The sequence below is a fragment of the Lepidothrix coronata genome, unplaced genomic scaffold, assembly GCF_001604755.1.
Source record: "Lepidothrix coronata isolate B3197 unplaced genomic scaffold, Lepidothrix_coronata-1.0 Scaffold80, whole genome shotgun sequence".
Classification (NCBI taxonomy): Eukaryota; Metazoa; Chordata; class Aves; order Passeriformes; family Pipridae; genus Lepidothrix; species Lepidothrix coronata.
In genome coordinates, this window is record NW_016690260.1 from 937,886 (window position 1) to 951,004 (window position 13,119).

The 13,119-nt window shown below is 41.9% G+C and overlaps 1 protein-coding gene across 6 annotated transcripts in view; it reads right to left on the bottom strand.

The window, feature by feature from the left end:
- The window catches only part of CREM (cAMP responsive element modulator), a 37,899-nt gene extending 25,076 nt beyond the window's left edge, over nt 1-12,823 (bottom strand). For 2 of the 6 annotated variants that reach the window (XM_017820223.1, XM_017820221.1), the window contains exons 1-3: nt 12,659-12,820; nt 7,673-7,786; nt 6,900-7,017 (exon numbers count right to left, since the gene is read on the bottom strand). In XM_017820223.1, the coding sequence (XP_017675712.1) occupies nt 6,900-7,017; nt 7,673-7,713 (159 nt within the window). In that variant the 5' untranslated portion in view covers nt 7,714-7,786; nt 12,659-12,820. Of the gene's footprint in view, nt 1-6,899; nt 7,018-7,672; nt 7,787-12,658 lie in introns of all 6 variants that reach the window. The other 4 variants (XM_017820219.1, XM_017820218.1, XM_017820222.1 and 1 more) reach the window with 4 other exon arrangements.
- Nucleotides 12,824-13,119: the final 296 nt, after the last annotated feature.

The following is a 13,119-nucleotide window of genomic DNA, read 5'->3' on the forward strand; positions in this document are numbered from 1 at the left end:
GAGGATGAATGGGTTAAGAAACAGTTTAGCAACTACAGGCTAAGAAATAGTTCAATATTTTTGCTATTAGTGCTAAGTCTATTAACAGAAACAAATGCTGATGGCAAAGGGAAAACAACTACAATTGATCTCAAGTGCTGTGTGATGAAACATCTCTAAACTCAGAAAAGGAAGAGAATTACAAACAAACTATATGATAAAAAGAAATACTGTGGTTTTTAAAGTAAACTGCATTGAAAAGTCTTATTTCTATATCCCACACAATCAACAATAAACCCAGACTCATATATAAAATTCTGATGTTATTCCCTTCCTAGTTTTGTTCTCAACCCCAAAAGATACCTGGATTAGTAAAGCTAAAATTGAGATCACAGAATCACAGAATATACTGAGTTGAAAGGGACACACAAGGATCATCGAGTCTATCTCCTGGCCCTGCACAGGACAGCCTCAAGAGTCACACCTGAGAGCATTGTCCAAACACTTCTTGAACTCAGACAAGCTTGGTGCTGTGACCACTTCTCTGGGGAGGCTGTTCCAGTGACCAACCACCCTCTGGGTGAAGAACCTTATTCTAATATCCAACCTAGGCCTCCCCTGACACAACTTCAGGCCATTCCCTCAGCTCCTGTCACTGGTCACCACAAAGAAGAGATCAGTGCCTGCCTCTCCTCTGGCCCCATGAGGAAGCTGTAGACTGCTATGTGTGATGAGATGACAGTGAGAAGACAATCATGATGAATGCTGAATATTCAAAAAAAAAATTAAAGAAACTTTTGTATTTTTTCTGTATTTACAATGAAGGGGTTTTTAATTCCAAATATGAAAGAAGTTTTCATTCCTGATCCATAAGCCATAGCTTGCCTGGGAAATATTCCTTTCTTGAAGCAAGTGAAAAATGTTAACTACTATTAAGATGCACTGCTCTCAAAAAGACTTGATGGTAGTTCAAATTATCTTGAAGAAACACTGTTTCTAGGAAACAGAGACAGGATCTTGTCAACAGTCTCCATGCAGTTGTTCAGTGTTAGAGGAACCTGAACTGCTTTTCAAGAAATAGAACAATTTAGGGCATTTCTAACCCTGAAATGGAAACAATCATTCCTTAAGTGGCATGAAATTATATCTAGATAGGACGTGCAAACCTTTTTCCCAATCTGCAGAATAAATATTAATGTTAAGAGAAATTTATCAGAAATACATATTTGAGATTGAGCTCTAGAAAGTCTCAAAGATCTGAAGAGAATAATCTATTTTGTGGCAAAGTTGACATCCTTAACCCAAGCTTCAAGGAGAGAGCACAGAGCAGTCTAAATGTTTACAAAGTATGCCAACTCCCATAACATTATAAAGGCAGTTTCACCAAACCTTTTGACTTACTGATATCTTTGTAAGAGTTCTAATGTGATACAATACTCTGTGTATCAGAAAGAACTTTCTGAGTACAACACATAAAAAACAGTACAAAGTGAACAGTTTAAGAGTTTCTATTTGTACACAATGAGTTAGGCACACATGATCAGGAAATAATCCAGTACTCAGGATTAAGAAACTACATTAATTTAAAAGCTCCTTAATCAGTATAACCACACAAGAAAAAAAAGAAAAAAAAACACACTTGGCTAATCTCTTCTGGACTGAAGTTTACAATACCACAGGAGAAATTGTTCTGTTCCCATTAATTCAGATAACAGATTAAATGAGGGGGGGGAGGGTTGAGATGGCAGTATTATAAAACTTTCAAATGTCATATTCTGCATCTCTTTTATTAAATATTAGAAACTATTAAACCAATTTCAATTCACATTTCCTTTTCCAGTTTTCAAGCTGAATATTCTGGTGTTAACTGAAATACTAGAACCTTTTGGTGCTATTCATGCGTAAACGCTGACTGAAACAGACTTGGTAAAAAAAAATTCCTTTGTGACATCAGTGATGAGCAATGCCACCTCTACCGTCATTACCTCAAGGGCTGTCTGGCACAGCGACTGAAAACAATCTGCAGAAGCAACTCGGGAACACAGTGGGTGAGGGGAAGCTTAACACATTCTATGGATTCTATGCTCCTAGGCGTGCAACAGTCAAGTCTAACAGCTTCAACAAATACCAACCACGCAATCCATAATAGCAGTATGGTACTATACTCCATGTGTTTGGAAATGTAAGTGCTCCCTCTTCCACAGAGAGAAAAGCAGCCAACAAAGAAGATCATACACTACTTTCATATCAAGGCACAAACTCCTGCAGAGAAAGAGGTTCCTCATCATTTATCTGACTTCAAGATGCACTGTCCATCTGAGCAGTTATTCTGTGGATGTACACGCTCCCTCACACATGGTCAGATAACTTTTCCCTACTGAGAATTAGAGGTTACATTCACCTTCAACCCCTTGTACCTTCAACATTGCCAATACGAAGTAAGCAGTACGCAGGTCCATCTGATTTCTGCCCCTGCTGATAAATCTAAACACTGCAAGGACACTAGAAGTAAAGTGAAAATTCCGGGGAAGGAGAAGTCAAGGCAAACCCATCCTGGATTCATCTAACAGAAGAGCAAAGGACTTGCCACGCTCAGGCACCGAGTACCCTCTACAAGGAAAAGCTGGAGACAGGGAAGTTTTGATCAATTCCAAAGCTGATGCAAAAATAGAAGCACATACTTTTAAGGAAAACAATGTTAGGCTGATTTCAGACATTTGGTGACAGCATACCCTTCGAGGAAGCACAAAATGGTGACAAAGCTGCACATTTATAATCCTCTAACATCAGCTTTGCTAATGGTCTAGAGTTGCATTTGGCAGACCGGTTTTAGGACCAATTTTTTTAAAGTCTGGCAAACTCTTACAGGGCTCAAACTACTGGGGGCAAGATATAACACAGTTTGATGTTGAGAGCCCACAAGGACAACACCCCTGAAGTGCTAAACCTTGAGCAGTCCCAGCTTGCACTGGCTATGCACTCCAGGCTCTGAAAATCTCCCTCTGATCTCTCTGACAGCAGTTCTCGCATTGTAAATCCTGATGTATGTCTAACTTAGGGTCAGCACCAAGAGGTCAACAGATGGTATCTCAGACAAGGACAGCAGACAGCTCTACTGACAGACAACATGACAAAATTAACAAAAAGTGAATCAAAGAAAAACCATCAACATGTAGGATTAAAAAAAAAAAAACAACAAACAAACATGACAGAACTGAAAGTATTTTTGTCAAATCTGAAAAAGGTCTAAGTACATTGATCTTACATTTTTATAATTATATTTAGTGTAGTGAGCACATGGCAACAGAGAATGCAGTATGGTTTCTAGAAATCCTGCAAAAGGAACATCTAATTTCTCCTTGAATACCATTGCAGATGTAACTGTTCCAAAATATAAGTTTGGCTATCATCACCACTATAAGAATATTCTAATAAAAATTAACTTCCTTTTAAGAACAGATCTATATGTATCAAGATCTGTGCATGTGACACAACCCTTGGAGCCCATCTCTAAACAGGTTGAGAAATTTTCCATCTTGCACCTTTGCTCTTCCCTGAAAGCATCCCTCAAAAGCATCAACCTTTTGTGCAGATGTTCTGTACACTTTCAACAGCTTCTAAAGAAAACCACCAAAGTTTTTACCAATTAATATTTTCTTACCTATTTCTTTTGGTGGCTGGATCACAAAAGACTATGTCAATTCATTAACTGGTTGAAAGTGATGGATGCAAGAAATTAAACTATAAATGCAATCTTATTCTACATTAAGTCACTTTATTTAAAAAAATAACCCTTTAATGGATGGAAAAATGTACCTTATTTTTGCTAGTTTCAAATTTGCTAATTTTTGCTTTTGTAGAAAAAGTCATTTTACTTTCATCACCAAAAAATTGCAGAAGTATATAGCAGTATCTATGACACAAGCTAGGAAAACCCCCCAAACACTATCTTTTCCCTACTAATAATGTATAATAGCTCCTTGTTAGCATCAGAGGTTATCCCATCACATCATAGTGCTCCAGCCCAGACATTCTTAATGTCTCCTCTGCTTTCCAACAGGGGACACATTAAAAATGCTTCAGCACAAAACAATCTCTGCCCTCTAGAGATGATCATCTTATGGAATACCTGTCCACCTTTTTAAAACTAAATGGCAGGTATTTCTTTAAAAAGCTTGAACTCCAGGGGAGGGAAAAACAAACATGCACACAAAAAAACTCCAAAACAAAACAAAAAACAAACAAACAAAATCATCTCCACACCAAAAAAAACCAAAATCAAAAACAAAACCACAAACAAATCGAAAAAGCCCACCTCCTACCTAGTTGTATCCCCAGCATTTTGCTTGTCATTCCCTGGACAAAGTCATAATAAAACCATTACATTCCACCTGGACATAAAAAACCCCACCCTTTTACTGCAAGAGCAGTCATCTGCTGGCACAGATGCCCAGAGAGATTCTAGAGACTCCATCCTTAGAGATATTTAAAATCCAAGCAGACACAGTCCTTCGCAACTTGCTCTCACTGACCCTGGTTGTGCAGAGGTCAGACTAGATAATCCCAAAAGGTCCTTCCAACATCAGCCCTTCTACAATTCTTTGGTAATACAAGAAAACTACAAATTGAGTATTAAAAGATAGCATATTAAAATGTTTTACTTCTGACTGAAAAGAACCCAGGTTAAAGAAATATCTTGCTGAAGAAAACAAACAACAGCCCCAGTCCTCTGTGCCCGTCCCCAAGATATCTGAAAAGGAGCCCTCAGCTTCAGTGATCAGGAATTTTAGCTCTTGGTAAGAATCAAGTCATTCTTTTCTCTATTTCTGCATGTTTGCAACTAAATTAGTAGGAGGGATGGTTGGAAGTTGGCACAAGGTACATTTCAGTCACTTTTAGTGGCTGTCTTCTCTTCACCGCACTCATCCAGAGGCCAAAGAGGGAGACAGGATCTGTGTCCCTCTGTAACAGTCAAAATACACAGACACTGGACCAGCGGCACAGCCACAAATTCCTCAGAAACACCCCAAGTTTCCCATCTGGTACCACCAGCAAAATCAGTCAGATGTCCCACACAAACCCCTCAACACGCACCCCTGACTCTCATAACGACAAAGCACCTCACCTTCCAAGCCAGCCAGGTAGGAACATAGACTAAAAAAATCCTACTTATCTTAAGTCAAAGGAATGTCATAACAAGCTAAGTGTTCCACCCAGGCCCGCTTTACCAAAATAAATGCTGTGGCAGTGCAGCCTCAGGGCACTGAGGAGGTGTCAGGGCTGCAGGCCCTGGGAGCCAGTGGCAGCACCGAGTGGCTGAGGAGAGAGGCCTGTCCCTGGAGCCCTCCCAGTTCCACTCCTCTTCAGAGTGGCACAACTGCACCAACCCACTTTTCTGGACAGCACACAAGAGGGATGTCTACGGCTGCCGCTACGTGCACCAAGCAGCTCTGACAGGTCCAGGAGAGCTCTCTGGGCCGTCTGACCAAAAAAAGGGACTCCAGATGTCAACTCTGGACTGTTAATCTTAACCTTCAAACTCAAGTACATGTTTTGGTTTAGTGCTAATTGAATGAGATTCATCAATACTTCAGAGTTATTAGTTTTAACTGAAAGAGATGAAGCCCATACCCAATACAGCTGAACCTTCACACACAGTACTCAAGCATTAAAGGCACACAAACATAAAAAGTGTTTTCCTTGGGGACGCAGCAGAAGCTCTCCTACAGCATTAGTGACAGTTTTGTCTCTAGATCAACACTAAAAATCCCAAGTGACAGAATTCACAGGTATCTTCTTCAAACACTATTGCACAAGCCAACAGATTTTACACATAATTCATCCTATGAAGTTAAAGCACAAAATTTGAACTGAACTACTAAAGAAAGAAGAAATGAGGGGATGACATCAACAGAACATCTCAAAGTTCTTGATTTCATGCTCCACTCTTAAAGAAAAAAAAAGAAAAAACCCAACAAACAATATTCGCAATGCTGCATATACCAAAAAAAAAAAAAAAAATGTTGATAACTATTTTGCAGTCTTTGTGTCTGAAGATGTGAGAAAAAGAGCAGCTGCCTTCAGTTTTTAAAATATACCTATAATGTAAATCAAGTAAATAACATACCAAATACATGGCATCAAATCTTACAGATTAATAAATTCTGTAAGATGTGTTTTAAAATCGCTTCCTTTATTTCCACAAAGGGAGTTTGAAGATCCTTTTAAGTGGTTCATACAGTTTCCTGAAGCTATAAATCTTAGTAAAGTCAAGAACCTTATTTCTCTCAAGTGTCAAATGTTTCATATTTTAACATGTATATATTTTTAATGTTTGAGAATTGTTACTATATAATCTTTTATCCATTAACTACCGAAGAATAATCCAGATAGAGCAACCATACAGAACACGTGAAGTATGTTTTTAGAACTCCAGTCACTGTCATTGGATACATTAAAAATGTACTTGCAATTAGATGAAATATGTTCTGTACAAAAACTGGAACTAGGAGAAAATCATGGTTGGTTTTATTCATGTTTTCATTTTTGTTATTCATCACATCTTCAAGATACACGTTTTAGATGTTTGATCTTCCAGTCACCTTAATTCCTTAGGACCCTCTTCCCATCTCTATAACAATCATCTTGTAAAAGCGAATGGAAAAAAACGTGTCCACCAATCATTCTACTCTGAAAAAGCTGGTCTCCTGAAAGCGTTACCTTTTAACAGACCTGATGTTACATTGGTCCTTTGTTAACTACTGCAGGCATAGTTTCCAGTATACCTTTGCTATATTTTTCCTATTTGATAGCAACACTTATAAAACATGAGAATGCCATGCAAATTGATAATTTAAAAATCACTGCAGCTCTGAATATCACTTTATTGATTCTTCTCATCTTTCCACATTTCAGCTTACCTCAGATCCTGAGGAAATCTGACTTCGGCCTGACTGATTCTGAAGGTGACCAGCATTTCCCTCTGTCATAGAATCCACTGCATTGTCATCCTGTTCAACCATTTCCATGGTCATCTGTCTAAAAGTAAATACATACACATTTAAATAATGCAGTACATGGAGGTATATAATGCAGTACATGGAAGAGTGCAATTCCAAACTATTTTATATTTGGAGCAGACAACTAACAGAAAATAAATAAATTTCTGTCAAAACGATCAGATTAACTGAATCCTTTCTTCCTGTTCTCCTGCATTAAAATATCAATTCATATAGGCAGGAGCCCTAAAACAAGTATTTTGGAAAGCTGCAAGGAGAGGCAGTTCTGGAAATGGCTGTCAGGGAGGGACAAGCACAGAGTCCCAGGGTCCCATGAATTGTTGCCAGCAGGGCTGGGAGCTCAGTGCTCCAGAGCAGCCCAGCAGCACCACCCACAGCAGGTCCTCTGGACCTCACATCTTGCAATGGACATGGCTCAAGCTGCCAGCAGCCACGTGCTGCTACATTCCTCTCAAACCTTCCAAGATGCTGATTCCCAGCTGGGATCTACACTTGAACTGTCTGTAAACTACTCATGGCTCAAGACCCACAATGATTCTTCTAATTTTGCAGGATTAAAAGTAGGGTAAGTTTCATAGGAAAATTAGTAACTTGCTGACCCTCAATTCAAACTAAAAGTTTAAACTCCATACAGAGAACTTCCAAATGTATCTGCTATATAAAAATGCAATTACCTGACAGTTCCTTTTCGATATCTCTTGGCACACTTAGTCATAACGGAAGGTGTGAATTTTAAAAACAAGAACTCGGTTCTCTTCGGCTCCCTTTCTCTCCTACCAAACCCTGCACTGAAGGTGCAACATTGAACAGGTGATGTCAAACATTGCCATGGCAACAGGTCAGTTTACAAACAGAACAGAGACAGGATAGGGTCAGGCAGAGGCAGGCAGGCCCTCAGGCACGCTCCCACCTACACCCTACTTACACAACCAATTGAGGCCGCAAAAGGAAGACATGGTAGAGATGAGGGATTTAAGAGGCAGCAAATGTCAATTCCTTGGGTTCTGTTACTCTAATTAGAGGATGGCAAGCCTGTCTGAACTCAAAGTTCAACTATTTCAACTGGCTGATAGTTACTTTGGTTTCTTCTCAGGTCTTACACTGAGAGATGGAAGAGGCAGGGAAGGAAAACTGCTACCCATCTGACTCTGAGACTCTGGAATTTAGTCCCACGTTAAAAGTAACTACACTGAGTCAAATTAAATGTAAACCAAGCTCCTTTTGCGGCACTATTTTAGAGAACATTCCACAATCTTTGAGGATAAATTTTATTGGTTTCTTTGAAAGTCACCCTTTTTGCCCAGAATAAAGGCATGAAAATATGAAAAGATATCCAGTCAAATGATGCAGAGCAGAGTTTGAGCTCATATGCCTCCAATGGTATTCTACTGACCAGACTTACAGTACTACAGCTAGGGGTAGCCAAGCTGTACACAATTCAACATTTTATAAGTTAACATTAGTATTTCTGCCCACATAAGTTTCGTATCCTATCCAGTATCAATTCAAATTAGAACCACAAGAAGTTATTTTACACCTAAAATCTTTCTACATTTTTGTCTTGTAGTTACCACTAATTACCTTTTTCTCTAGATCCAATCAAATTAAGGATCTACTGAAATTCACCAAAGTCAAACAATTCTGGGGAGAATATTTTCACCAAGCTTTCCACCATATTTTTCCTAAGAAAATATTATCTTATTAAACCATTCTGGTTTTATATATACATGCAATGTAACAACAGAAATAAAGTAGGAAAAAAATTCTTTCTTCGTAAACTAGGGCCATCCATAGAGTCTTAAACATGAAAGCTCTATCTGGTTCATGGTAAGAATGCCTCCATAAGCTTCGTAACAGCTCACACACCAAGGAAGATTAAATAATGCATAGGTACTGGCAACATATTCATTGTAATCTCTTCCTAAAGATGGGAATAAAGTCAGAATTAATTCACTTTATGAAGGCCATGAAGTATTTTTGTATCCAGAGCCATCTGTCACAGAAAACCTACTGTTGGAGGGGGAAAAAAAATGCATTCCCACTGAATGCATTTCATAGGAATTTTACCTAGAAAGAGCCATTTTTCATCTTGGAAAAAAAAAAGAATTTAGTTCCTAATTTTAGCTTAATTCCTCACTGATTGTAGAACACTATAAAAATTTATTTATTTTTAATATTTATCAGGATTTTTCTCCCGAAGTCTTTTCATCTGCAGTGCTCCAGTAACTGATTTGGCAAATAGCTACGAAAAGAGCATCAGTGCAGCAGATAATCTAACAAAGCTATTCCTCGTACTTTGCAAAATACAATACAGACAAAAGGGTGTATTTTTTAGATTATTTATGTTTAATTAGAAAAAGAACAGCAAGTACTATACACATCAGTGAAATGACAAATATACCTAAGATTTTTGATATACATGAAAAACTCTGGAATTCATATAGATTTTCCATTTATAACTGTGTATATGCTGACTCTTAATACAAATGATTGCTTAATTTAAAACTTTAGCAAGGTGGAGTAAAGTCTGCAAATATGACTGCCATAAAAATTCAACTGTTATCCCGGAACACAACAAAATACTCTTCCTAGATAAGCTCAAACCCATCTCTTTTTGACAACCTCTGCTTGTAAACAGAGACTTGACCAGAAACAGCATTCAAATATAAAGATCCAACTATAGCAAAAAAAAAAAACAAAACAAAAATAATGAAGTACATAAGTAATTTTAAAAGCTACACTAGTTATCTTGGCATAAACCTTCAATGAGAAAGATGACTAAAGATAAAATGAAGAACATTAGTATCATAATTCAGACATGTTACAAGATTAGGAATGTTTGATAGACATAAGCACAGAGGATCACAAAAGTGGCAGGAGCAGGTCAGTCAGCTGCAGTCATTTGAGCCCACAGGGTCAGTCACACAGAGCTGTGTCACCTCATGTGGGCTTGTGCACAGCTCAAGGCCAGGCATGCTAAGGAACTCCTGAAGTGCACAGTCCAGCCTGGATTGTCACTGTCTTTGGAGCACTCCCATAAACTGTCAGATTCCTATAACCTGAATTGCAGAGAGTTTGCATCCTGTATATAATTTTAACATGAATACTCCAAACTGTTTTTAAGAAATACGCAGAAAAAATACTGAGCGATATCATAATTATGCTTTTTCTAAAACTTAAGTAATACAGACTATGTCACAAAAAAGTTTTAAATCCAGTCCAGAAACTACTGACATAAACAGTTTCCACATGTATCACACTCAGTCTACACTGCAAGCAAATTCTAACATATGCATTGCTTTAAGTTTCAAAGAAAGAAAAAAAGAATTTTTTGCCAAGCACTAAAAATCCTTTATAAAAGTCTATCAGTAGTAGTATCTAACACACTTTAAAGTTCACGTTACCTTCCTTCTATTTAAAGTAAAACTAAACAAACAGTTTTTATGTAGGTCCTCTTTAAAATTATGTGTTTTTCTTCACTGTAAGATTAATTATATACAAGTTTTAGTCTTATACTCAGTATCAATATATTATTTTCTTACGTTTTCTACCTTAGTTGCTTACAGTCACTGAACAGTAATTTTAAATATTCATCTGGATTTTTAAATTAATAAACAAGTTATATCTCTCTACTCCTATAAAAACAGGGCAAAAATGGTTTTCCATAATGTAAGCAAAGACACCTGCTTCTTCCTACAACTTAGCAAAGAAATCTTCAGGATCTGGCACAAAGTTTAACTGCTACCCAAACTAGTAACATTTCAATATATAAGCACATGTTTACTACAGTCACGGAGATGAACGTACAGCAGGTCAGTAGCAGATAAACAATGACTAAGATGATGCACACAGTGCACATCATAAGCTTCTTCAACTGCCATCAGTTGAGGCATCCCCGGCAGGACAAATCTGGCAGACAGAATCAGCTGGAGGAAAACACTGCCAGGTTTCCTAGAAAACTGGGAGTAATTTCCAACTAAAAGTGTGAACATTTTATACTTTTGTCCACAGGTAAAAGATGAAGGATGGCATCTGCATCGAGATACCCTATTCTGTAATAAAGAGCACAAAAAATCCCTTCACTTCCCCCAGTATTGCTGCTTGTTTTCCATCACTGAATATTCATACAAATACTTAACGTCTGTTGATGAAATTAAACTGCAAAAACAAATGGGTACAATATTTTGCATATCTGAAAATGTGTGACTGTCTAATTAAAATACCCAGAGACATTTTAAAAAACAACTTTTTTATTTCAACCATACTTTATACATCAGAGACTTCTTACAAAGGAGGCTTATTACAAAGAAACTCATAAGGGGCTGAGAAATATGTTTCAGCCCCTGCTCCAAATCACTTTGAAGGCTTTTATTCACAGGGGAGTTACTAGAAAGCAAGGATGTGAATTTACAGGCACCTGTTTTGCATTTATTGATGACTCCAGTGAGTGTGGAAACTCTCATAATGCACTCGTTTCAGAAGAGCATTATGTTTTCAAGTACGAACTCTAATAACCTGTTTTACTACCCTGTGGTGTGAAGCACAGCAGCTGGCAAGGTGGTCACGGCGTTCAGCCAGGTAAAACAGACTAGATTTAGCAAGTGTAAACTTTCAAGTTTTTTTATCATCAGAAGCTTCGTCACTAAGTTTCTTGCGTCTCCTAAACTCTCAGTGTTTCCTCATTTTCTTCCCCATCCTGTTCTTCCTTGAAAACCCTAGCAAAACCCTAAAAAGAAAATTTAAAAGCCCAACCTGCCGTTCTTGTGGGCACAAGCAATGCTACCTGTCCACTCTGCATCTGCCACCTCAACCACCCGGACCAGGCAGTGCCGAGCCCGCTGGGAAGAGGACACACGGTCCCCCTTCAGAAGGGCCCAACCAGCCCCTGGATAGGCCAGAGGACCATTCAAGCATCAGTCCCTCTGGAATCACTTAGCACTCAGCACCACGTATGATGTTGCCGCGGCGGTGGGGGATGCAGACAAAACCCTCAAACTTAAGACCTCGGACTCACGGCGTCCACCGTGATCCTCCCCCACCTGTTCTGCTGACCCAGCTCGGAAAACCCTGTGGGCCAGGATGTAATGGGGTGTAGCGGGCTACGGGGAAACGATATCGGGTATCCCCGCTCCGCCTCGGCCGGGCCAGCCCCGCGGAAGCTCCGGGACCGGCCGTCGGGGCGCTCCGCCCGCAGCGGGCCAGAACTGCCCCCGCTCCTCCCGCTCCGCCAGCCGAGCCGAGCCAAGCCGAGCCGCTCCCAGAGCAAGGGCCGGAGCCGCCCCTGACAGAGCCCGGCGACACCGCGGCTCCCGGCCGGTAACGGAGCCGGCGCTCCGCGAGCCTCGTCTGGAACTCCCAGGACGCGGAGCGGCCTCAGGGCCGCCCGGCCCTGAGCGCGGCGCGCTCCCGGCTGCCGGCGCGGCCGCGCTCGGCCGCCTCACTGCGCGCTCCCGGCGGCGGGGCTGAGCCGAGCGCGGCACAGCGCCCCCCGCCTGCCCTGCCCTGCCTTGCCTTGCCTTGCCCTTCCCTGCCGTGCCCGCCCGTCCGCCCCTGCCCTCCGCGCCGCCGGCGCCGCCCGCTGCCCTCCGCGCTGCCCCGCTGCCGGCCCGCGGGGGGTCGGGCTGCGCGCACACGTGTCCCCGCCCCCTCCCGCAACTCACCCGCCGCCCTGTACGTGCTGCCCCCGTCACAGGGGGTGGGGGGGACCGGGGACCGGGCGGAGCCGCGCGTCGGCCTCACGTCAGTGCTGATGCAGCCGCGCCGCCGCGGGGGCGCCGAGGAAATGGCGTCTGAGGGGCCTCCCAGCGCCAGCGGCCGCGGCGAGAGGGCGGGGCTGTGCGCGGGCGGTGGCCGCGGGGCGCAACGGCCGCCGCGCTGACCAACCGCCGCCGCGGGGCCGCCGCCGGCGCCGCCCATGGGCCGGGGCGGGACGCGCCGCGGAGCGGGCGGGGGGGCAGCGCCCGCTGTGCCCGCGCTGCCGCCACCGCCCTGCTCCCGCCCGGCGCGCGGTGACGTTCGGTCTCGTCAGGGGGGGGCGGCCCCGCGGCGCCGGGGGCGGGGGCGGCCGGTAACGGCCTGGGCAGGCGCGGGGCCGCCGCGCTCTCCTCACCCCGCGGTCGGG